We start from the raw sequence: 27,100 nt of genomic DNA on the forward strand, positions 1-27,100 counted from the left end.
GGCAATGATTTTTTTGGCAGTTAAATTAAAACACCATGCACCTTCTCTTCTCTCACAGAGAACTATGTCAAGTTTTGCATCGACTGAAAATTATGATGAAATTACAACTGAACCATCATTGGTTGAGACTGCAGAAAATCTAATAAGGCAAAAGATAATGAATGCTCAGTTTAAGTGTTATGAAAAAATGATCAGGGATGCTTCATATAATAAACCAGGTAAGAGACAAGTTGGTCGCACTTGCATTCTTTAATAACATGATTGATTAAATTACAGCTTCCCTTCCACCTTAGCCGATATTGTTAATTTTTCTATTTCTTCAGGTACTTCCCACTTCTTCTTTTCTGTCATCATGATCTTCTCCTCAAAAAAAGACTTTTGACCCCATCGTCCATGCAAATCACTGTCCCATCTCAAAACTCCCTTTCTTTTCAAAATTCCTTTGGAGGGATTTTGCCACTCAGCGCAGTAAGCGAGGTGGCAGGTGTGAAAAACTGTTTACCCCGCTGGCTGCAATCGTGAATTTTCATGCCATATCATCCACTTCCCATTGCCATTCATTATATTTGCACAGGAACAAGTTGGATCACATGCGAGTGGTTTCTGATTTGCCTATCCCGCTGTGAGCTCATTGATTCTTCACTCTGGGCACCATATTTAAACACCACCTGTGCACAACTTTGTCAGTGTCTGCAGGGGAGACAGTGGTGTCGTTGTATTGTCATTCCACTAGTGATCCAGAGAGCCAGAGTCATTATCTGGGGACCTGAGTTCGAATCCCGCATGGCAGATGGTGCAATTTGAATTCAATTTAAAAATCTGGAATCAACAATCTAAATTGTGACCATGAAACCATTGTCGATTGTCGGAATAACCCATCTGGTTCACTAATGTCCTTTCGGGAAGGAAATCTGTTGTCCTTACCTAGTCTGGCCTACATGTGACTCCAGGTTCACAGCAATATTGTTGAGTGGTAAATGCCCGCAGGGATGGACAATAAATGCTGGCACAGCCTGCGACGCCCACATCACATGAACAAATAAAAAAAAAAGCACAAGACTGTTCAACGGAAGTCACGGCACTGAATAGAATTCATGCCGTTCAAAAATCCACTGACTCCTTACTGGATGCAGTCAAGACCTACCATGGATGTCCTCTGCCCCCGTTATTGCCGAAGGAGGTCCACCAACCTCACCACTCCGCTTGGCAGGTGGTGGTAGATGGTGGTAGTGATGGTCAATGCCAAAGCAGTACAGAAGAGGCGAGCCAACCAGTGCAGAAAGAGGTTACCTGTGCCACCAGGGTAAGTCAAACATCTCATCGCACTCATAAGCCCATCAGGCATTCACTGGCATCTTACTCACTGCCAGCTCAAGAGACATAACCGCTTACTCTCTCACAAATTCCCACATCTCCATCTGCGCGCATCTCCATGGAGAGCTTGTGCCCCCATTCCGTGCCTGGCTCCACTCAGCACTCAAACATGTCAGGCATCTTTATGATCTGTCCTGCCGTGTGGTCTGCTCACATGCTCCATCTGACTTTATACTGGACAGACTCACGCACAATCACAGGGAGAGGTTCAGATTGGGGTTGGACTGCCGGAACACAAGGTCCGCACTAACTTCGAGAACCGAGGCATCAAACTGGTCGGAGAGGTTGCTGACTATCCCTGTGGCGAACGTGAGGTTAGTGGCACACAGCCATGTGAGGATCTCACATAAGTTCATCCCTCAGAAAATCATTCTGTGAGTGCATTGTTCTGTTTTAGAGTCACCTGCTGTGCACTAATTATCTCTACTTTCTTTCAGAGGCACCTCTGTCAAGCAGCTGATGGCCTCAACCAGCCAGGCTCTTGATTCAAGACCTTACAACACCACAGATAAGTAATCAGAGGACAGCACCACTGAAGACTCATCACAGCGCTCACCCACACCCTCCAGTAGTGCAGAGACACACACCTTGGTGGGGCTTAGTTCTAGAGCAGGCTTGACACAATAATCTTGTCTGGACAGCATACAATCTGGGCCACAGCAGGCAGAGGCAGGGACATCCGAGATGGCTTGCACTTCAAGGACTGCTGGAGGCCAGGAATCGTCTGAGTCAGATGAGGAGCCTCTGATCTTGGTCTTAAACCAGCTGCTAGAGCTGCAGCAACAACTAGAGGAATAGTAGTAAGGGGTGACAGGCTGGACCAATTAGAGGGGCACCAGAAGGGCCATCAGACCTGGGCCTAAAGCGCAATGGGGCCTCAAATTTAGACAGTAAGTTTTGCTGTTCCATATTATACATCAGGCAGCATTTGCGCAGCCTGTCCTACTGGTGTGTGAAGGAGGGTGTAAGTACATGCATGTGTTAAGGCAGCATGGCACATGGTTGATGTTGTCATACTATTCATTCACAGTAACTCTATATAATGGATAGTTTTTAAGTATAAAGCACGAATAGCCTCCTTCTGCACTGTAAATTCTATGATAAATTCTATGATCTTCTATGAATGAAAGCACTCTTCTCTGGATTGCAAGCCTAAGGAATTGCTTTGAGAAATATTTGAGCTTGGTCTCTCTGGAGTGTTTCCTAATATCACAATTGCATTGCGTATTTTTGTCAGTTTGCCTGCATTAGTGGCTTCAGGTGAGCGTATTTTCAATGTGTTGAAACAGGTAAAGAACTGTCACTGTTCAACTATGGGACAAGTGTGGACAGCATGGTGGCGCAGTGGATAGCATTGCTGTCTCACGGCGCTGAGGTCCCAGGTTCCATTCTGGGTCACTGACCGTGTGGAGTTTGCACAACCTCCCCGTGTTTGCGTGGGTTTCGCCCCCACAACCCAAAGATGTGCAGGGTAGGTGGATTGGCCATGCTAAATTGCCGCTTAATTGGAAAATAATGAATTGGACACTCTCAATTAATTTAAAAAAAACTATGGGACAAGAGTATTTAAATGGTCCCGCCATGCTTAATATCAACTGTGATATAGATGACTAAAAATAGATTTTTCATCAATAATTAGTGCATTTCAATAGAAAAAGGCTAGAAATGCATTTGTTAATTTTTTTTAAATTCAATTTAATGGGCACAATCTAATGCCCTCGTCACACCCGACTCGGGTGGCAGTGCATCCTGGGCACTCTGGCAGTGCCACTTGTGTGCCATGTCAACAATGTCAGGGTGCTCAGACAGCACTGACAGGCTGGAGAGGAAAGTGCCAGGCTGGCAGTACTCAGCTGCCCAGGTGGCACCTTGCCCATGCCGGGATCAGGCTGCCAACATTTCCACTACAGATAGCATGGATGCACCCTGATGTAGCGTAGGGTTGGAACAGTTTAAAAAATTTAGGAGCACAACGATGGCACAGGTGTTCACAACATGTATGCAAGATAACTAGAATCACACCAATTTCCCGCCTCCTCTTGTGTATGCCTCCTCTTTATGATGAGCTGTGTTGTTGTCAATCAGGTGTGATATCATTGTCCCTTCCCCCACTTATCTCAGATGTCGCTGCCATGGGGCTTTCTATGCCGTGTGTGTCAATATATCACAGTATAGGCCCATTTGTAGGTCATTCTTGACATCAGTGATGCCTTGACATGAATTAGTGTGTTTGTGGAAGGGACCTTGTTCACATGCTTTCCAGGGTCATGTGATGTTTATTCTTGTCTGTAAGATTGAAGCAGAGGTGTTCTATCCCGTTTACATTCATAAAAGTGTAGTGTACAAGGAGAGATATGTTTAAGCATGAAGAAGTAATTCCATATGCTGTCTGTCTCTTAGCAAGGTTTTCATGCTATGAACCCATACCCCGAGTTGTGCACACTCCTACCTGCCAACTACACTTCTAACACTACGAGTGTAAATCGGCATTTCCTATTTCATATTTACATACTGCTCCTGGGTGACATTTTCCGAAAGTAGTGTTAGCTTTCACAAAAACATTGGTAACTCCTTGCTTCACCTTGCAACCACATTTCTCAACTCTTCCACAGGCCTTAAACTATCAGACTGCCTATCTGACATCCAGTGTAAACCAGCAGAATCTTTCTCAAAGAAACTATTGGAAAGACGGTGTCACAATATACATCCATGTATATAATGGAGTGCAGACAGGCAGTGATTGACACACAGGATGACCAGTAAGCACACAGAACACAGCAGCCAATCACCAGACAGGACACGACCACTATAAAGCCAGAGGGCACCAGTTTTCCTGCGCTCTCGGGATCCAGCCTCTGAGACAGTCAGAGCTCGTTAGCATAGCCAGTGCAAACACCATGTGGTAGCCAGTAAGTCTGGTCAGGTTAGCCTCAGGTCTCCAGTCAAGTCAGCATAGTGTCAACCCACAGTTGAACATGTAAAATAGTTAGATGTTAAATAAAATCATGTTGCATCTCATCAAGTGTTGGAAGTCTGTGTCTCACTACACTGCATCAAACGTAGTCCACATAAACCCAGCCTGCCCAACACATCATGTTACCAGGTAGTGATGCTGAAAATTGACGGACCTACCTTAAGTGAATCAGTGTTGACCAGCAAACAGCCATCTGGTGACATGGCAACGTCCGCCCTCCTCCGCAGCTCCGCATCGTCGGCAACCTCGGTGCAAATTGAAAGATCTTCAAACAGAAGTTCCAACTCTATCTCGAAGCCATAGACCTCGAGGCCGCATCGGACGCCAGGAAGATCGCACACTTCCTCTCCACAGCCGGGGACCACACCATCCACATCTACAACTCCCTGACATTCGCTGATGGCAAAGACAAGACAAAATTTTAAAAAGTCCTGCTGAAGTTCGACAGCCACTGCGACATTGAGGTGAATGAGAGCTTTGAACGGTTTGTTTTCCAGCAGAGGCTTCAGTGTGAGGATGAACCTTTTCAATCCTTTTTGGCCCATCTCCGCATCCTCGCGCAGTCATGTAATTATGACTCGGCAACTGATTCCATGACACGGAATCAGATTGTTTTCGGGGTCCACTCCGATTCCCTTCGCCAGCAGCTCCTGAAAGTCAAGCAGCTCACCCTCACCATCGCCATCGAAACGTGCGTTCTCCACGACCATGCTAACAACTGGTACTCCCACATCACGGTGGCAGAAACGGCAAAGCTAACCCCCCACGAGGCAGAACGGGTGCAGGCCATTGCACAAATGCAGGGCCTGAGTCTTGATGAGAGTGGCCATTTCGCGCGCTTTTCCCGGGCTACAGTCCAAGCGCGCCATGACCGAGGGAACGGCGAGACCGACGATCAGCCTGTGCAGGTGCGTACGTCATCCGACCGCACTGCGCATGCGCATTGGCACACGGAATGCGCTGAAATTGGCGCCGTGACGTGTCCGAATTGTGGCTCCGCCCATTTAAAGCGGCAATGTCCGGCAAAATCATGACGATGTCTACAGTGTGTCAAGCTTGGCCACTACACAGCCCTTTGCAGATCTGCTCCACTGCCCAGCATCCAGAGATCCCAGCCATGGCGCAGAAGCATCCGTTCAATACAGCAGGCCATGCCAGACTCCGACCCCGACAGCCCAATAGATCCTGACACCGAGTGCCTCAAATCCCCATTCCGGGTGAGCATCATTACTAAGCATGCGCTGCCTTTCTCAAAGATGGTGAAACACCTCCCAATCCTAAGCGTGGATCCCGACGACGAGTGGTGGGCTGTCCTCACAGTTAACAAGACTCGCATCCGTTTCAAGCTGGACACCGGCGCATCAGAGAACCTCATTTCGAAATCCGATCTCGACACCATCCGCGTCAGACAAAGCATTCTTCCAACGGCCTGCCAGCTCCTTGACTACAATGGCAATGCCATTGCTGCCAGTGGCTCATGCCAACTCGGAGTTTCCAATAGGTCACTTAAAGTGACGCTGTGATTTGAGATCGTAGGACCTGACAGAGCGTCCCTGCTCGGTGCTCGGGCCTGCAAACTCCTGAACCTGGTTCAGCGAGTCCACACCATGTCATCCTCACAGGCGACGGCCTCACCTGATGAAAATTTCCCGGCTCAAATTGATGACATCATAGCGCAGTACCATAGCGTGTTCGAAGGTATGGGCACACTCCCATACCGATACAAAATCCTGCTGAAACTAAACACCACCCCTGTGGTTCACGCACCGCGTCGGGTGCCGGCACCCCTCAACGACCGCCTCAAGCAGCAGTTGCAGGATCTCCAGGACCAGGGCGTCATATCAAAGGTGACAGAGCCCACGGACTGGTTCAGCTCCATGGTCTACGTCACAATGCCGTCAGGGGAGCTTCGAATCTGCATCGACCCCAAAGATTTAAACCGCAACATCATGAGGGAACATTACCAGATACCAAAATGAGAAGAGTTAACCAGCGAGGTGGCTCATGGCAAATTCTTTGCGAAGCTGGACGCCTCCAAGGGGTTCTGGCAAATACAGCTGGACGCATCTAGCCGCAAGCTGTGCACATTCAATACCCCGTTCGGTCGCTACTGCTACAACCGAATGCCCTTTGGCATCATCTCTGCTTCAGAGGTATTTCACCGCATAATGGAACAGATGATGGAGGGCATCGAGGGGGTGCGAGTGTACATCGACGATGTCATCATCTGATCCACAACACCTCAAGAACACATCAATCGCCTCAAGCGGGTTTTCTACAGGATCTATGAGCATGGCCCCCGACTTAACAGGGCCAAATGCTCATTCGGTCAATCGGAAATCAAATTCCTTGGCGACCACATCTCGCAGCAAGGAGTGTGGCCAAATGCTGACAAGGTTTCGGCGATCAACGCCATGAAGACCCCAGAGGACAAGAAGGTGGCCCACCGCTTTCTAGGGATGGTCAACTTCCTTGGGAAGTTCATTCCCAACATGGCGTCCCACACCACAGCCCTCCGCCATCTCAGTCAGAAAGTCGACGGAATTCCAGTGAATTCAAAGAATCGCATGAGCTGAGAGCAAAACTCACCAAAGCCCCGGTGCTGGCGTTTTTTGACCCCGCCAAGGAGACAAAAATATCCACTAATGCGAGCCAGGACGGTATTGGGGCGGTGCTACTCCAACGGGATGACTCCTCCCCCTGGGCCCCAGTTGCATATGCCTCAGGAGCCATGATGCCCACTGAGCAACGATACGCTCAGACTGAGAAGGAATGCCTGGGCCTCCTAACGGGAATCGACAAGTTCCACGACTATGTATATGGCCTCCCTAAATTCATGGTTGAGATGGACCACAGGCCATTGGTCCACATCATCCAAAAAGACCTCAATGACGTGACGCCACGGTTACAATGCATCCTTCTCAAGCAACGCCGCTACGATTTTGAACTGGTCTACACCCCAGGCAAAGAACTCATTGTTGCAGATTCCCTTTCCAGGTCTATCACCACACCGTGTGAACAAACTGACATTGTCTGTTAAATTGACGCACAGGTGCAATTCTGTGCCTCCAACTTCCCGGCCTCTGATGAGAGGGTCATTCAAATTCATGAGGAAATGGCCAGGGATCCTCTGCTCCAGCGGGTGATGCAGCACCTTGCGAATGGCTGGCAGAAGGGACAGTGTCCCCAGTTTTACAACGTCAAGGATGATCTGACGGTGGTAGACGGCATCCTCATGAAGCTTGACAGAATCGTGATTCCGCAGAGCATGCGAGCTATGGTGCTCAGCCAAATCCACAAAGGTCACCTGTGGGTCGAGAAATGTCAACGCAGAGCTCGGGAGGCAGTCTACTGGCCGGGCATCAGCCAGGACATTGCCAACGCGGTCCTCAATTGCCTTAGATGTCAAAAATTTCAGCCAGCTTACCCTAAAGAAACTCTGCAGCAACATGAGATAGTGACCTCCCCATGGTCCAAAGTCGGTGTCGACCTGTTCCACGCCAAGGGGCGTGACTATGTCCTCCTGGTCGACTACTTTTCCAATTACCCAGAAGTGGTGAGAATTGTCCGACCTCACGTCGGCGGCGGTGATTAAGGCATGTAAAGAAACATTTGCCAGACATGGGATACCACTCACGGTGATGAGTGACAACGGCCCCTGTTTTTACATCCAGGAGTGGACTGATTTTGCCCGGCTATACAACTTTCGTCACGTCACATCCTGCCCCCATTACCCTCAGTCAAACGAGAAGGCCGAAAAAGGGGTCCACATCGTCAAAAGATTACTATGTAAGGCTGCAGACTCAGGCTCCGATTTCAACCTGGCGCTGTTGGCATACAGAGCAACCCCGCTGTCCACTGGGTTGTCTGCAGCGCAGATGCTCATGAATCGCACTCTGCGAACAACGGTTCCAGCCATCTACATTCCAGACCTTGACAACTTCCCGGTCATACAGAAGATGCAGCAGTCTCGAGACCAACAGAAATCAGCATACGACGCTCATGCCACGCATCTCCCCGAGCTGGTCCCAACTGATCGTGTTCATGTACAGCTGCCTGACGACGGCTGGTCAGCCACAGCTGTGGTGGTCAAGCAAATGGCCCCGAGAACGTTCCTCGTTCGCATGGCTGATGGCTCTTTCCTACGACGCAACAGGCGGGCGCTGCGCAGACTTCCACGCCCGCCACCCAACCGTGATGTCCCACCTCACACACTGCTTCCTCTGGACGCGCCCTGCCACAAGGCCACCGATCTACCAGCAATCCTGCCGACCTCTGCGATCACCGCATTGGAGGCAGTCCTGCCTATCCAAGTGCAGGCGGCCCCTGATCCACCCTTGAGGCGGTCAACCAGAATTTGTCGCCCGCTACAGAGACTAAACTTACAGACTGAATGTTTGCACAACTTTGTTACCTCATCGTTTTGACATCTGTAAATATCGTTTTTTTTACCATTTCATCTGTCCTATATCTGCACTAGCGACACCTTCCTATGTATATAAGTCCATTTTAGCATATTCTGTATATAGTCACGTACATATACACATCTTCACGCACATGCACCTTAATATTTATTATCTGAACACAAACTTCAAATAAATAAACAGGGGGGGAGATGTCATAATATACATCCATGTATATAATGGAGTGCAGAAGGCAGTGATTGACACACAGGATAACCAGTAAGCACACAGAACACAGCAGCCAATCACCAGACAGGACACGACCACTATAAAGTCAGAGGGCACCAGTTTTCCCGCTCTCTCGGGATCCAGCCTCTGAGACAGTTGGAGCTCGTGAGCATAGCCAGTGCAAACACCATGTGGTAGTCAGTTAGTCTGGTCAGGCTAGCCTCAGGTCTCCAGTCAAGTCAGCATAGTGTCAACCCACAGATGTTAAATAAAATTGTGTTGCATCTCATCAAGTGTTGGAAGTCTGTCTCTCGCTACACTGCATCAAACGCAGTTCACAGAGACCCAGCCTGCCCAACACATCAGACGGAAGCGAATGTCATTGGTCCCTGTTGCAAAAATCTGGCTGTCAACTCCATCCATTTTCCTGATAACTGTATGAGGCTCAACCAGGCTGTTTGCAACCTTGGTAAACATGAGGTCATTCAAATTGCTGCTATTTATGTCCTTACTCTCACCAAGTTTATTTCACACATCATCCCTTAGCTCACTGACCAACATTGGCTCCTGCTTAAACAGCATCTCAATTTTAATATTCCCATTCTTGTTTACAGATCCCATCATAACTCACTCCCCCCTCTATCTCTGTAAACCTCCCCAGACTCACAACCCTCTGACATATCTGTGCTTCTCTAATTTTAGTCTCTTGAACATTCACAATTTTAATTGCTTCACCATGTTTGTTTGTCTCTTCAGCTGCCAAAGAAATAAGTCCTGGAATTCTATTTTGCTCTTCTGTCCCAATATTTCCTTATGTGGCTGTGTCAAATTTACTCTGTAACTCTCCAGTGATGCAGCTTGGGATGATTTATTTCATTAAAGGTACTTTCTAAATACAAATTGTTGTTATGAATAACACTAGATATTGGCCTTTTGTTTCTGACATTCCAGGTCTATACTGTAACAGAACCTGGGATGGATGGTTATGCTGGGACGATACACCAGCTGGAACACTAACCTTCCAGAGCTGCCCAAACCACTTTAATGACTTTGATGAAACTGGTAAGAAAGTTACATCTTTGTCCTCCGATTATAATTCCTGAGGATGCTACGGCTGTTCTATTCCCATGAAATATTTATTATGATAGAAATTCTGGACAAAATACTAATCTCATTGCTGCCCATTGAATCCATGCTGAATGTCATCTTCAGCCGGGCGCAGACGTGCAGGATCCGCATCTGGTGATCACAGACTACCTGAACGTCCATGGAGTGGTACCCCTTCCGGTTGGTGAACAGCACCCTGTTATCCGCCGGTGCCCGCAGGGCCACATGCACCCCATCGATTATCCACTGGACCCAGGGCAACCCGGCAACAGCAGCGAACCCCACTGCCCGGGCATCCTGGTGGGCGTGGTCTACTGGGTACTGGATGTACCAGTCCACCAAGCATACAGGGCGTCCATCACGGCACGGATGCACCTGTGCGCCGATGTCTGGGAGATGTCGGACAGATCTCCACAGGGCGACTGGAACAATCCTGTAGCATAGAAGCTGAGGGCCACCGTCACCTTGACAGCCGCCGGTAGTGGGCGTCGTCCCCCAATTCCCATGCGGTGCCAGGCGTGCCATCATCTGGCAGATGTGTCGCACAGTCTCACTACTCATCTGCAGTCTCCTGCCTGCCTGCCCGGTCCGGGAGGTCCTCGTAGGTTGTGGTATACGCGTGGCCTCATCTGGCGCCTCCTTGGCACCACTTCCTCATCCTCCTCCTCGGCCCGTCGGGGCCTCCAGCCTGAGCGGCTGGCACTTGCCCCTCTGCAACCTGCTCCTCTGCTGCAGTCTCCGCCTCCTCACTGAGCAGCCCCTGCTCACGCTGCCACAGGGCCTCATGTAGGGCAGGCCAACATTGCTGGTTGCTGACCAAACATGATTAACTGCAGGGGCTGAGGGGAAAACATGTTATCATGGTGTGTACACCTGTGCACAACCAGGTACCATGTGCTACATGGTGGCCCCGGTTGTCACCGTGCGCCCTGTAATGATATGGATATAAGTACTAACCGGCATACTGAAGTTCCATGACTACGTCTATGGATTACCCACTTCCACTGTAGAGACGGATCACAGACCATCGGTGCATATTATTTAGAAGGATCTCAGCAACATGACTCCAAAGAATTCTGATGAAGCTCCAAAGATATGGGGCGCGATTCTCCTCACCCGTGGAAAATCGCGAAGTCGGCCGTGGAAATCCGTGAAAACGGCCAGCTTTTGCGACGGCCCGACACGGCCCCGTTCCCGACGTATTCACGTCCGGGAAATGGGCTAGGAACGGGGCCGCGTCAATCACATGCGCGATGACGCCGGAACGCGACGACGACATGAACACGCCCACGTGAGGCCGGCCGACGCCGTAAAAAGGCACGGGCGAGCACAGAAACTGTAGACCAGGATGTCGGAGCAAAGGAGAGCAGCCCCGCGATTCTTGGAGGCTGATGTAGAGACGCTGCTCGAATCAATCAAGCAGAGGAGGGGCATCATCTGCCCGCGTAGAGGGCATCACCACCTTGCCAGCGCGGTGCGCCAGGCCTGGCGTGAGGTGGCTGCTGCCGTTAGTGCTGTGGGGCAGACCCCTCGCTCTGCAGAGCAATGTCGGAAGACGATGCACGACCTCACCAGGGCTGCCAGGGTAAGTGCCAAGAGGGTGCCCCCGGGTCACAACCATCCCTCCCCCCTTTACTTAATCACACACCTCCCCCCCCGGCACGGGGGGGGGGGGGGGGGGGGGGACTGGAGCAGAGTGAGTTGAGGGTGGTTCACAAAGTAATCACAGACCCAGCGCTCTGGCCCCCGTGGAGAGATGCAATGGTCTTATTACAACTTGACCCCCAAACTGTGCCAGTATCTGAATGGCCTGCTGATACCTGCCGTATTGTAATGATCTACCTATGCCGCCTCCCCCAACAGGACAAGACCGCTCACAACATTCGTGAGCGGAACAAAACTGGAGGGGGTTCGCCCGTCCTGCACCCCCTCACCACGTTTGAGCAGAGGGCACTGGACCTTGTTGGGGGATCTGCCACCCGGGAGATCGCGCAATGCGAGGTTGGCGGAACTGCAACAAGTGAGACAACCCTGCATGACAAACACCCCCCCTCCCCCATCCTCTGTCCCTTCACACACCCTGCCCACTGGAACACCTCCCCCATCCTCTGTCCCTTCACACACCCTGCCCACTTGGACACCTCCCCCATCCTCTGTCTCTTCACACCCTGCCCACTGGAACACCTCCCCCATCCTCTGTCCCTTCACACAGCCTGCCCACTTGGACACCTCCCCCATCCTCTGTCCCTTCACACACCCTGCCCACTTGGACACATCCCCCATCCTCTGTCCCTTCACACACCCTGCCCACTTGGACACCTCCCCATCCTCTGTCCCTTCACACCTTGCCCACTGGAACACCTCCCCATCCTCTGTTCCTTCACACCCTGTCCACTGGAACACCTCCCCCATCCTCTGTCCCTTCATACCCTGCCCACTGGAACACCTCCCCCATCCTCTGTCCCTTCACACCCTGCCCACTTGGACACCTCCCCCATCCTCTGTCCCTTCACACCCTGCCCACTGGGACCGTCCAGCGCCCGGCCGAGCGTCTCAAAATAACCCGTTTCATTCTCTTCCCTAGGACGTGATGCCGAACGACCAGGGCCGTCTGCCTCCAGGCAGACACAGGCATCTGCCCCCACATCACCCAGGGCCGGACGACAGAGGGTGCCCGATCAGCGGGGCGTCCCATCCTCCCCAACTGAATCTGTGGAGCAGGACGCCCAGAGGGCGGCGAGAGAGGAAGAGAAAGAAATGGTCCGCGAACGCCCTACGGCCTCTCAGCAGGCCGATGACATAGAGGAGGCATCCACCCAAGACGACCTTGAGCTTGCGGCACTGCTATCTCCCACACCATCCACCATCCCAGAGACACTCACCCCGGTTGGGCTTTTTAGTGATGAGGCTCCTGGGTCACAGTCTGGGTCGCACATCACAGCTGAGCAGGTACAGCAGGTGGAGGTCGGAGCAGCCGAGGGCCCGGATTGGCGGAGGGCAGGCCAGGCCCAGCATCCAGCTGGCACCCAGACGTTTTCCGAGTTCCTGGAGTTTCTCAACCCACCCACACAGCCGATGCATCAAGAAACCCAGGGACACAATGACGGGATGAGGGCTGTCTTCCAGACTCTGCAGACGCTGTTAGAGGAGTCGAACCACGTCCACGAGCAGGGAGTGGTGCCGCTCATGGCAGCAACCCAGGCCGACACCGCACGGGTGGTATCCGCGGTGGTGGCAATGGGTCAGGTTATGCAAGGCGTTGGGGTTAATGTGCACGCGTCATCCTCGGCCCTGGACAGGGTTGCCCTCTCACAGGCAGCAATGCGCCATTGCCGGCGCGCTGCGGGCCTTGGCCGAGTCTCAGCAGGTCAAGGCCCAGTCGCAGCACGCCATGGCACAGTCACAGCAGTCAGTGGCACAGTCCCAGCAGTCAGTCGCGGAGAGCATCAACCGCCTGACACACGTGCTGGATGGCGTCGTGCACTCACAGGTTGAGATCGCACAGTCCCTGGCGGGAATGTCTAACTCCCTGGACTCCGTCTCTGCAAACCTTCGGATCCAGGTGTTGGTGGCGTGACGGGGCACCTCCCCGCTCGCACCTCTGTCCCAAAGTGAGGCTCAGGGGCCACCGGGCTCCCCGAGGGAGGAGGAGGTTTCGGGGCCCGCCCCATTAACTCCATCACAGGACGTCCCGGAATTCTCGGCCTCCCCCGTCCCATCCCTGGTGCATCGGGTGGGCAGCAGGCAGAGCAGGGTGGCACAACGTCACCGGAGACGCCCGCAGAGCAGCCTGGCCCATCAAGGCCGGGTCGCCCCAGGAAACGCTTGCCGAAGGAGAAACGAGTCGAAGGGGGCGATTCGCAGCAGTCCTCCTCCACTCCTGCTGTATCATCTGGGGAATCACTTAGACGTAGTGGTAGGGCCCGTAAGGCAACTAAGATAAACACTGAGTAAGTTGGCACGGGTGAAGGGCACAGTTTAGTTATAGGGGCTAGGGCACCTGTAAATTATTGTTAACATTAAACGCACTGTTCCACCTTACTTGTAATACCGTGTGATTGTTCCACAGCCACAGGAATCGTGATGGTGACCGAGTGTCGCTGGGGTTGACGAGCGGTGAAACTTCGGTGCCGGGTGTGCAGTCCCTTCCCCCCCACCCCCTCCCACAGCTAGCCCACGCGGGCACGTGATGAAGTGTCCGTGACGAACTCAGCGGCCACCAAGGTGGATGGTTCAGCTATTGCCATGGGTCAGACTCTCTCTAACGATTCTGAGCTCACAGCTCATCGCAGAGCGGGCTGTCATCATTCCACATGGCACTGATCACACCCACTGACACAGCCATCAATGTTGTGCCATACCGTCTGGACCCAGTGGTAAGGGTGATGTTGAAGTGGAGCAGTGTACACTGAGAGGGGGTGGGGGGGGGGGGGGGGGGGGGCGGGGTTGTGGTGGTGCCAGTTGTGTGTTGACCCTCTGCACGACTAGCGATGCAGGTGGTGGTCTGGTGCTCAGCGGGGACGTTGCATGCGACGCATGAACCGTGCTGCCACCAAGGCGTCGCGTGCCCGCCGTCCTCGCCGGGTCCGTCATGCCGCCTCCTCGACATCACCAGCACCTGGGTCGTGTCTGCGTGCTGCGCCCGCTTCTCTGCCAGCCTCCTACTCCTCCTCCTCCTCCCTCTCCTCCTCCTCCTCCTCTGTACTGGCACCACTGCCACTAGCTTCTCCCTCCGCCTCCTGCAGCAGGTCATCTCCCCTCTGCATCGCGATGTTGTGCAGCGCACAGCAGACCACAACAATGCGAGCGACCCTGTCGGGTTGGTATTGCAGGGCCCCTCCAGAGCGGTCCAGGCACCTGAATCTCATCTTCAGGAGGCCAAGGCAGCACTCCACCACATCCCTGGTTGCTGCATGGGCCTCGTTGTATCGGGTTTCCGCATTGGTCTGAGGCCTGCGTATTGGCGTCATCAGCCAAGACCTCAGCGGATAACCCCTGTCGCCTAGCAACCAGCCCCTCAGCCGGGGGGGACGTCCCTCAAACATCGCAGGGATGTATGACTGCGCCAGTATGTAGGAGTCATGCACACTCCCTGGGAACCTTGCACAGACGTTCATGAACGTCATGTGGGGGTCGCATACCACCTGGATATTCATGGAGTATGTCCTCCTCCTGTTTGTGAACACCTCCCTGTCCCCTGCAGGCGGGCGCATGGGGACGTGAACACAATCGATTGCCCCCTGCACCATCGGTATCCCGGCCACGCTGGTAAATCCACGAGCTCGTGAGTCTTGAGTTGCTCGGTCCTCGGGAAAGGTGATGTAGCGGTCCGCGATGGCATAGAGAGCGTCGGTCACATCCCGGATGCACCTGTGGACCGATGACTGGGAGATCCCGGAGAGGTCCCCGCTCGGAGACGGGAAGGAGCCGGTCGCATAGAAGTTAAGAGCGACCGTCACCTTGATGGCAACCGGGATCGCGTGTCCTTCCCCCGTTCCACGTGGGGCGAGGTGCGCCACGAGGTGACAGATATGTATCACCGTCCGCCTACTCAGCCGGAGTCTCCTCCTGCAGGTGATGACCGTCATTGTTAGGAAAGAGATCTGGACACGGTACACCCTCGGCCTTGGTCGTCGCCTCTGGCGCCGTGGCTGCACCCTCACTCTCTCCTCCTCCCCCCCATGCTGCTCGACGACTGGCAACTCCTCGGCCCTTCCCTCTGCTGCTGCAGCTGGCCCTGCATCCACTGCGGGTTGAGGCTGTGGATGCTGCTCCATCTCCAAATGCAGTGCAGCGGCCCCAACCACTGCGCAGAACATAGCCGTTCTGTTCGCAGACATCGTGCTAACCTACAGAAGGGTGGTGGGGGGCAGAGAAACGGGACATGTTAGATGGAGGTTAGTCGACACCTCGGCAGCCGCCTGCCACGGGATACCTGTGTGTCCTGGTGGCCTGGTCGCGCTGCTGACACGCGGGCAGCCTAACCCCTGGTCACTTTCTGCATCCAACGGGCAGTTAACTATGTCCTCTTCACCGGTGCATCGGTGGCCTGTGGCCATAAGCCACAGGGCAACCAGCGGCCGTGTCCTCATGACCGGCACGCCATGGCATGGTGGCAGACATTTTGTAACCGGGGTTGGACGAGTCACTCGCTCCCTCTCTCCCAACACCCCCCCACTTCCCCCTCCGTCTCCCCCACTCCCCCCTCAGTCTCCCCCACTCCCCGCTCCCACTCCCCCCTCAGTCTCCCCCACTCCCCCCTCCGTCTCCCCACCCCCCTCCATCTCCCCACTCCCCCCTCAGTCTCCCCCACTCCCCCCTCCGTCTCCCCGGAGAATAGCGGGGGGCCAATAAGTCGGGATTCTGGTCGTATCGGGGGATCTTTTGAGTCCTTTGCCGGGAATGCCGACGTGTAGTTTGTGCGGGGTTCGGAGAATAGCGGGAGGGCGTCGGACCGGCGTCGCCGTGAAATTATGCGCAGCCCGCTATTCTCCGAACCGGCGTGAGAGCGGAGAATCGTGCCCATGATTTTGATCTCATCTACGCACTTGGAAAATATCTGATCACAGCAGATGCACTATCTCGTTCCCACACTTTGCAAAGAGGACCACTTGTAAGAGAACCATCTGTAATAAAAGCAAGCAAAGAAACCTTTTACCGACATGGAATACCAACCACTGTCATGACAGACAGACTGCATTTCGACAGCAACAACTGGGCCCAGTTTGCAAGCTTCTGTAATTTTAAACACATAACATCAAGTCCACATTACCCACAGCCGAACAGGAAGGTAGAAAAAGGAGTACACAACATGAAACATCTCATTAATAAGGCTCTGGATTCGGCACCAGACATCCATCTTGCGCTGTTATCCTATCGAGCAACTCCTTTATTAACAGATCTGTCACCGGCACAGATGCTCATGAATCGGGATCTGAGAACAACGATACAGCTTCCAAATCCAGATCATCTGCCAGTGATACAGAGAACTCAACAGCTACTTAATCGTCAAAGATTATACTATGACATGCAGACAACCACTCTGGACTCATTATCTCCAGATCAAGATACCTAATGCATTAGGATCAAGATACCTGATGCAGGTTGGCGTGCTCCTGCCAGAATCATAAGACAAGAAGCACCAAGATCATATATAATCAAGACAGCTGAAGGTAATATCTTATGTAGAAATTGTAGAGCGCTTCAAAAAATATAACCACAGAAATGTTTTCCAGACCTGCAACACAACGAAACTATCTTTCAAGATACGCTCACTAACAACAATAGTACCAATGACATGCAAAGAACTTTCAAGACATCAGTATCACCACCTCATCCACTAAGATCATTGAGACGATGAAAGAAACCTAACAGACTGAACTTGTAAATACTTAACAGTCAATTTGTGTAATGGTTACTCATTTTGCTCTGTACAAAGTTATACATTTTATGCTTTTGTTTTAATATTGTTATACATTTTCCCTTTGCTAAAACAAGAAAGAAATGTAAAAACAAAAGGGGGGATATAATGTTATGTATTAATGTAGATAACTAAAGGGTTAATTATAACATCTAACTGTAACACTACCACTAGAGGGAACCACTCAATCCCACTATAAGGGGGCAATTCTTCCAAATGGAGCCCAAGTGTTCGCGTGTCATGAACGCCGCCGCATTTCACGACGGCGTGAAACGGGCACGCGGATGACCGATTCTGTCCCCCACAGGGGGCCATCATGGCGCTAGAGCGGTTAACACCACTCCAGCCTCCCTTCCCGGTGCCAAATGGGCACCGCGCCAACCCGTGCATGCGCAGTTGGGCTGCGCCAACCTGCGCATGCACAGGGGACTTCTTACGCGCGCCGGCCCCAACTCAACATGGTGTTGGTGTTCAGGAGCCGGACGCACAGGAAAGTAGGCACGAGGAGAGGAGGCCAGCCCACCGATTGGTGGGCCCGATTGTGGGCCAGACCCCACCGGAGGCCCCCCCACCCCATTGAAGGATCGCTTTTTCCAGCCCCACAGGCCACTCCTTGACCCTACGTGCAGAGTTCCCGCCTGCAGCGACCAGGGGTGAATGGCACCGGCGGGACTCTGTCGTATCTGCATGGCCGCTCAACGCATCCGGGCCGGAGAATCGGCGGCCCTGCCAATTCTAGCGGCCGGCGCTGCATCAAATGCGCCGGCGCAAATGGCACCGATTCTTCGCACCTCGGAGAATCGCATGCTGGCATCGTGGCGTGGTTGCGGCGATTATATGGCCCATGGGGCAGCACGGTAGCATTGTGGTTAGCACAATCGCTTCACAGCTCCAGGGTCCCAGGTTCGATTCCGGCTTGGGTCACTCTGTGCGGAGTCTGCACATCCTCCCCGTGTGTGCGTGGGTTTCGTCCGGGTGCTCCGGTTTCCTCCCACAGTCCAAAGATGTGCCGGTTAGGTGGATTGGCCGTGATAAATTGCCCTTAGTGTTCCAAATTGCCCTTAGTGTTGGGTGGGGTTACTGGGTTATGGGGATAGAGTGGAGTTGTTAACCTTGGGTAGGGTGCTCTTTCCAGGAGCCGGTGCAGACTCGATGGGCCGAATGGCCTCCTTCTGCACCGTAAATTCTATGTAATCTATGTATGGCCCGCCCTGGGGCTCAGAGGATCGCCCCCCCCCCCCCCCCCACCCCAGTATCAGTTCCTAGAGGACCTTGGTCTCTTTCCAACCAGAAGCAACTAGACAGCAGTAGTGGAGGAGAGATAGATCACAGCATAGTTAGCACGTGTAGTTTTGAATCAGTTAATAGATTAATATTAAATTACTTGATGACAAGTGATAGTTCTGTGGAGTGTCAAACTCAATTATAATTAGTCGTTACTTAATAAATTAGTTTGCTTTAAGTTGAAAACTTATGGTTTCTTCAGGCAGTGGAATGACTATCCTGTTGAGTCTCACACCATCAGACCTTCTGGATAAACAGCAACTAGTGACAAAATATATTGCTAAACCAGTAATATAACACGCTCCGGCCATCCATGCCCCCCCACTCCCGCACCCCAGCCCTGTCAGTGCCCCCGGTCCTGGCGCCCTGCTGCCAGGTCCACCATTTGATGGCAATGCCCTCACTGGGGGCTGCCACCGGTGGGGACCTGGGTGGTCCCCCGGTGGGTGTCGTCGGTTGAGTGGGGTGGCCGGGCAGGAGGAGGGCACCCATCCATACGGCCGTTCTCTCGGGGGCTCGCCGGCTGCTTGGCCTCCCCCCTTCCTCGCCCCTCCGTCGCCGCTCGACCAGCCCTGGCAGGACCCCCCACCCCCTTCCCCTCAGAAAGCACGACTGCTGTCCGATACATGAGCCCTCAGTCCTCCCACGCTACCTCCTACCTCCTCTCGCAGCCTCCTCAGCCAGATTCACGATTTTTTTAAGATGTTAGAAACACGCCGTCGGGAAATCGGCAAATTCGAGGCGCAAAATCGCTGAGGCTGTGGAGAATTGGTTGTCGGGGCAGATAATGAGATGCATACTGTAATTCTGGGCTGCGCGGAGCGTGCCACGATTTTGTCGAGCTGGGAGGTTGGGAGAATGCTGATTCGGCGTGGAACCGGCGTCAACCCAATTTTGGCATTGGAGCCGATTATCCAGCCCCCTTTCTTTCCTCCAAATTCTCCATTGAAGAGGACCCGGTATTATTCCAAGTTCAAAGCTGTTTGTTTTCAAATTCCAATATATTGTATTTAATTTTAAAAGTGGAGAAGCTTTGAGTTTTGCAAGAACAATCAAGTGCTCCTGAGTCTCCATACCCATTGGGTGGGATTCGCCGACCCCCTGCCGGGTCGGAGAATCCCCAGTGGGAGGCACAAATCCATATTCTCTTGCGCCTTTTTTCGGGCAGGGCCGGGATCGCCGCCAAGCCGGTCAGGGGCCGTTGACAGCGCCCCCTCTCCCCCCCCCCCCACCCCCGGCGATTCTCCACGCCCCGATGGACCGAGCGGCCATCCATTTTTGGTCAGTCCCACTGCCGTGAATCACTCAACTCATGCACCGGTGAGACCTGACAGGTGAATATGCGTGGCCGGTCCTCGAGGGGGGGCTTGGGGGGTCCACCATATGCGGAATCACGCCGGCCGTTCCGCGCATGCGCATACTTGCGCTGTCCCTTCGGCGCTGGCTGGAATGGCGCCAACCCCTCCGGCGTCAACCTAGCCCCTTAGAAAGGTGAGAATTCCTGACCTTGGGGGGCCATTGACACCGGAGTCGTTGCCGCCGGTTTTCCCGCCGGTGTGGGAACTTAGTCCCCAGAAGGGAGGATCCCGGACATTATCTCCCTAAAGTATCCCACTCTCTCTTTCTTTCTCTTGCCAGAACAAAGTAATTGCATTAACAACTTAAAGATCCATCCATTCTCCTTCACTTATGCTAACTTAATTCTCACTTAAACCAAATTAGAATACAACTTTAACAACCAACAACTTTAAAACAAAGTGCAGGATCAGACTACAGAGGGTTTACCAATTTATTTCAGCAACACAGACACGAGGGGCGGGATTCTCTGACCCACTGCCGGGCCGGAGAATCTCTGGTGGGTGGTGTGAATCCCTCCCCACTGCCCCTACGCCGGGTGCTGGATTCTCTGGCGCCGGTTTTTTGTCGGGGGCAGGAATCGCGCCGCGCCGGTTGGGGGCCGTTGGCAGTGGCCCCCTGGTGATCCTTCGCTCTGCGATGGGCCGAGTGGCCACCCGTTTTCGGCCAGTCCCGCCGGCGTTAATCAAACAAGGTTCTTACCGGCGGGACCTGGCTCTGCGGGTGGTCTGTGGAGTCCGTGTGGGGGGGTGGGGGGATCTGACCCTGGGGGGGCTCCAACGGTGGCCTGGCCCGCGATCGGGGCCCACGAATCTGCGGGAGGGCCTGTGTTGTGGGGGCACTCTCTCCCTCTGCGCTGGCCCAGGTAACGGTCCGCCATGGCCGACGCGCAAAAGAACGCGCATGCGCTGGGATCACGCCAGAACATGCTGACGCTCCCGCGCATGCGCCAACCCACGCCGGCCGACAGAGGCCCTTCGGCGCTGGTTGGTGCGGCGCCAATCCCACCATTTTAGCCCCTGAAAGTGTGGAGGATTCCGCACCTTCCGGGCGGCCCGACGCCGGAGTGGTTCATGCCACTCCTCGGCGCCGGAACGGCCCGTCCCGCCGGATAGCGGAGAATCCCGGTCACGACATTGGCTTGCAGAAACACGAGGAAAATCGAATGGGACATTTCAATAAAGTACAGAAACGTGTTTTCCTTTTCACACAGCAATTTAGCTTTCCAGTGAGTCGCACAACCTTCTTTTTCCTAAACACTTTCTTCATCCCCAAACTTCCTTTTGCCTCTTTCACCTTCTCCTTGGACACAAAAAATAACTACAGCTGCATTACTGATCAGTTCAAATGCTCACTCGACCTTCAACTCTTTTTGCTCTCCTTTGCCCTGAGTGAATGTCAAATAGTCCTCGAGAACTCACACCTCGGAGTCTGGACAGATAGTACATACACTCAACAATGCCATTGCACAGCCTGCATAGCTTTTATTGCAAGGTTAAAAAACCCTAAGGGTGGGATTTTCCAAAAATAGCAGACAGTGCTGGATCAGGCAAGAAAAGCAGTGTGAAATTCACCAGTTTCACAGATGCCTTTTCCAGCCAGATAAACTTCACGCTACAATTTCAAAGTGCTGGTTATGATTACACAGGCAGCGGTGGGGATTCCTGCCGGTAAAGTCAGGATTCTGAGATCAGGGTGTTAGTTTTGAAGGGCGACTCAATCGCAAAGTGAAGCAGAAGGCCTCCCTCGGAATCGGGACCCTTGACAGACAAGGGGAACACCCTCAACTTTCCAACTCAGAGGGTCAACCACCCTTGTGGTTGGATCACCTCCCCACCTCCCAAACACCATGCAGACATCAGGGTACCTTTCTCCCCCATCCTCACCAGCATCAGGGCACTCCACCATTTTAAGTCTCCACACTGACATTGCTATACAGGTCCCTCCCCCATAATCGCCGACCCCTCCACCCCCCACCTCACAACATAATGGGAACCCCGCTGATGGGGTTCCTTAGAGCCTTGCCCCCGGCCCCTCCTCTGGTACCACCCCTGGAACGTCCAACCTTACAGTGCCAACCTGCTGGTTGTTAGTACTGCCTCTGACGACTCTGAAAACAACAGCATTAAGCCATTTTTGAATATTAAAATGCATTTCAATTCATGGTAATCAGGTTCACACCCTTACCCCAATACTTTGCTGGCCGGGTTGGGGAGATCTCAAACTGAGATCTCACTGCCTCAAATCTCATTATGGTCCTCCCTTGTGAATTAACGGCCATAACGGGATTTTCAACCATGGCGAACAGGTCCAGAATATTGAGGCCTAAATTTTTCCTCTTTTCTCTGATATTAGTCCGACATTTCTGACCCAAATCTTGCCTCATATTTTAAATGACATCTTATTCACTGGCCTGGTGGCTCTATGACCAGCTCTCCTCTTACGGGTTCTCTTCTATGAATCTAAAAAGCTGATCAGACTAATTAGATGAAGCTTCTCCTCAATTTCACAAATAATCATTCAGTTGTAGTATTTAAGAACATGAAATGAAATGAAATGATAATTGCTTACAAATAGGCTTCAAATGAAGTGACTGTGAAAAGCCCCTAGTCGGCACATTTCGGCACCTGTTCTGGGAGGCTGGTAAGTTTTATCCATAACAGATGTTCTGCCCGACAGACATGGTTAATCATTAAAGCCTAATACTACATGGCTTTGTTTAAAAATACTTTTTTACATTCTTCGGGACCACAAGCCCAGATGGTATTCCCAAAGACCCATTGAATTGGGCATGAGTGCCAAAATGGGAGTCTTGCTGGGCGTCAAATCCATTGCGCGTGTCCCGGCCAGTGCTACCTGGCCCGATCCGGTTCTCGGCCAGAGCGGAAAATAACCGCTGATCTACAGGCATTTAAATAGAATTACTGGGTTTAAGGCTGGATTCTCTGCCCTCTCAGTATGCACCCACCCTCCCAGCTGGAAGTCTCACAAGTGCCAATCTCGTCTGGTCCTGACAAATGGGGGCCAGGCACTGTGTACTCGGAGGTGTGTGGGAAAGGAACACCCTCCAGAGTGTTGAAGGGGGTCCTTCAGGGTAGGTGGCAGGGTTTGTGGGGGGCTCAGGCTGGGCTGGAGGGGCTCTGGCCGGAGGTCTTTCCCGGAATGTAGACCATGTGAATGGTCTTCACTCTGTATCTTTGAAAATCATTAAACTGTCTTTCAGCATGTGAATTTCAACCATCTGTCAGATGGTTTCCTTTGATGCCGTTCATTTGATGTGATGGAAACCTTTGAAGTGCTTTCTTCAGTCAATTTAATTTCCCTTTAACATTTCAAGCCTCCTGGCATGCTGAGAAGCATAAAAGCTTTACAATGCATTGTTTACATTCAACTTCATGCCCCATTACCTTTGACAAGCCCTTTGATTGACAGGTACATGCTATTTCAAAGCAGGGTTTAGCTTGGATTGTTTTAATAGCTCTTTGTTGACCATTAATTCTGGAATGCTGTTTCTTTGTTCTGATGATTTTCCTCGAAAGACCAGGTCGGGAGGTAGCACTCAGACAGAGCCCCTGGTCTTTTCGGGAAGCTCTTCAAGACTAAATGAACAGTATCTTTAAAATAAAACTGCTATTAGAAACAACACCTGCACAAAAGGGGAAGCACTTCAGAGTTAGTAGATCATGAACCAATATAAATAAAACAAAGTTAATTGCTCCTTTGAAATACCCTGGACCTATGAATAAAGAGGCTTGTAAACGGCAATGGATTGTGAAATTGAATGTAAACAATGCAGTTCAAAGCTTTCCAGCATCTCAGCTAGTCCAGAGACCTGAGAAAGTTAAAGTGGAATTAAATTGAGTGTGGAAAAAGAACATCAAAGGTTTCCAATGCATCAAAAGGGAGACTTTCACCTTTGTCTGACAGATCATTGATATTGACATGCTGGGAGAGACATCAACGGATTCCAACATGTCAGTGAGATTATAGTTAAAACTTGACAAGCAGAAAGACAGTGTAATGATTTTCAAAGCTACAGAAAGAACATTTGCCACACAGCCCCCATCCCGGAAAAGACCCTGACCCAAGCCCCTTCAGTCTAGTCCAGCCCCTTCAGCCGAGCCCAGCCTAAGTCCCCCAGACCCCCATCACCCCTGAAGGACGCCCATTTACACCCTGGAGGTAAGTATAGAGTGGGGACTGATGCCCTTGGACCCCCTCGGAGTCCATGGTTGGCACTGCCAAGGGGTGAGGATTGGGGGGGGGGGGGTGGCCTGAAGGGAAGGCTAAGGGTGAGGCTGCTGAGTGGGGGAGGGGCCTTAAGGGGAGGTGAATTTGGTGAGCTCATATAGGATATCGCTCACTTGGAGGGAGGGCCTTGCCAGTGATTTGAGGAGGGGGGGGGGGGGGGAGAGGTACTGTCGTGTTATTCTTTTTTTTATTTAAGAGTACCCAATTCATTTTTTCCAATTAAGGGGCAATGTAGCGTGGCCAATCCACCTACCCTGCACATCTTTGGGTTGTGGGGACGAAACCCACGCAAACATGGGGAGAATGTGCAAACTCCACACGGACAGTGACCCAGAGCCGGAATCGAACCTGGGACCTCGGCGCCTTGAGGCATCAGGGCTAACCCACTGCGCCACCGTGCTGCCCTGTCATGTTATTCTGAGACTGTGGTGCCATTTGAGGAGCAGAACCGTTTTACCTCTGGCCCTACATCGATTAAGTTTAGAAGAATGAGAGGTGATATAAGATCTTGAGTGGACTTGACAGGGTGGATACTTAAACAATGTTTCCCCCTTGTGGGAGAGACTAGAACTAGGGGGTACAGTTTAAAAATAAGGATCGCTCATTTAAGATGGAGAGAAGAAGGAAGTTTTTCTCTGAGGGTCGTCAATCTTTGGAACTCTTTTCCCTGGCGTGGGATGGCGGCAGGGTCATTGAATACCTTTAAGACAGTAGTAGTGGTGTGTGGATGTGGTGAGGCCACAATCAGATCAGCCATGATCTTCCTAAATGGCAAAGCAGGCTTAAGGGGCCAAATGGTCTACTCCTGCTCCTAGTTCTTATGTTCATACAAGGCACAAGTTGCAGGCGCCCCTCCATAATTTTGGTTTGAAATCAGCAGAAGGGCCACAAATTATGGCTTGACCTGGATGCATTGGCCCAGATACGTATGGGGAGGCAGGGATATAGGTATTCTGGATGGAAAGGCCAGAAGTACAGGCTTCCCAGTCAAATGATGGATTTTCATTATTTTCATCGTCTCCCACCCAACAGCCCACCTGATTCAATGATTTCTTGTCTGTTTTACTTGATAAACTATCTAATAAGGCAGCAGAGCACATTGAGAGAGGTAGGAAGAAATTGTGGTGGGGATGGAGGATGATCATGACGAAGGGCAGAGAGATTGTGGGTGGAGGGTGATACTAGTGGTAGATCATAGGGCGGAGCATAGGGTGATTTCAGGAAGCGTGAGCCATTATGGATGGTGTGTTGGGGTATCATGTGGAGGGAAGCAGCTATCTTTGTTGAGCTTGATTTGAAGAAAACGCTCCTCTTGGCCCATAAACAGTTCCGTAAATGCACTTACATTGTGTAACAAGTTCTTCTCGCAATCTTTTATCTCCCCAGTTTCCCAAGGCCCAGAAAACCCAGATAAAAATAAAAAGCATGTAAAAATGGACACGGTATAATGTTTTACTGACTGACTGACCTCAGTTAAAAACAAAAGGATCGAAGTAGTTTTGGGCCAGGTTTGAAATCTTTATAATTTTAACTTCTCACCCAACACAAATCCATGCACTATAGGGGTTAAAATATCCTGATTGCGTTCCATTCTAAGGTGAGAATTCCTTCTTGGCTTTGTGCAGGTGGAGCACATAGCTGCCCAGCAAGGTACGTGATGGTGGGGGCGCCCTTAACGTAATTAGATTTTTGATTATGGCATATAACGGGTAATACTGATTTAGTCGCGCATTAATACACTTCCCTTTTGAACTTCTCTGTGACCTGAAGGGAGATTTAAAAGTGTTGGTGGTCAGCGGGGGGTGATTGTGTAATCTGGGGGTGATAGAGTTGCAGACTGTCTCTGCCAAGTGGGGGCTCAAAGGATCAAGCCCCCTCTAAGCTGAGGGGGGCAAGTACAGTACCTCTGTGAATGTGAAGATGTGGCAGGGATGAGTCTGTCTGTCAGCAGTGTGATGGACCATGTGTTTTCAGTGAAATATCTATATTTTATCTTGGGGTGATGGCCCTTTATGAGCTGGATTTCCATAAAAGAAGTGTTCTTATGAAATTATGTTGGGGTCCAGTAAATGATTATGTGACCAAAGTGCCTGAGAGGAAAATAGGAAAAGAATGAACTAGACTTTTATTGTTAGGGTGAGTGGGGTCCTAGGTATGGCTCTATGTTCAAGCAGTTCATCTTTGTTTTGAGAACAATCTCGCTGCAGAGCAAGCAGAATTGAATCAAAATTCTATGTGTGCTGGTTGAAAGGGTTTTATAAATTACATTGATAACGTCGGGGGGGGGGGGGGTGCAGGCGGGGAGCTCTACTGGAATAGCCATGCTGAGAAGAGAGAGACAGAGAGAGCTTTATGTGCAACATTCTAGAGTTAAAGAATATTCGAACCAGGAAAGTTCTGAGCAGGTTACATTTAATTGTTGAATGGGAAGAGTACAGCTATGGGACAATTAGAGTAGATTTGAAGATAAAGCATTGTTAAAAATAAGTGGTAGGCCCAAATGATCACAGAATACAAATCGTTGACCCAGTTCTCAAACCGAGTGGCAGCACAGTAGCATAGTGGTTAGCATAATTGCTTCACAGCTCCAGGGTCCCTGGTTCGATTCCCGGCTTGGGTAGCTGTCTGCGTGGAGTCTGCACGTTCTTCCCGTGTATGCATGGGTTTCCTCCGGGTGCTCCGGTTTCCTCCCACAGTCCAAAG

At 51.7% G+C, this 27,100-nt stretch overlaps 1 protein-coding gene across 1 annotated transcript in view; it reads left to right on the forward strand.

Moving 5' to 3' along the window:
- calcr (calcitonin receptor) overlaps window positions 1-27,100 on the forward strand; it is a 444,237-nt gene that overhangs the window by 224,576 nt on the left and 192,561 nt on the right. The window contains 2 exon segments of the mRNA XM_038797577.1: window positions 59-218; window positions 9,931-10,041. Of these exon segments, the coding sequence (XP_038653505.1) occupies window positions 59-218; window positions 9,931-10,041 (271 nt within the window).

Source organism: Scyliorhinus canicula, chromosome 5 (genome assembly GCF_902713615.1).
Source record: "Scyliorhinus canicula chromosome 5, sScyCan1.1, whole genome shotgun sequence".
Classification (NCBI taxonomy): Eukaryota; Metazoa; Chordata; class Chondrichthyes; order Carcharhiniformes; family Scyliorhinidae; genus Scyliorhinus; species Scyliorhinus canicula.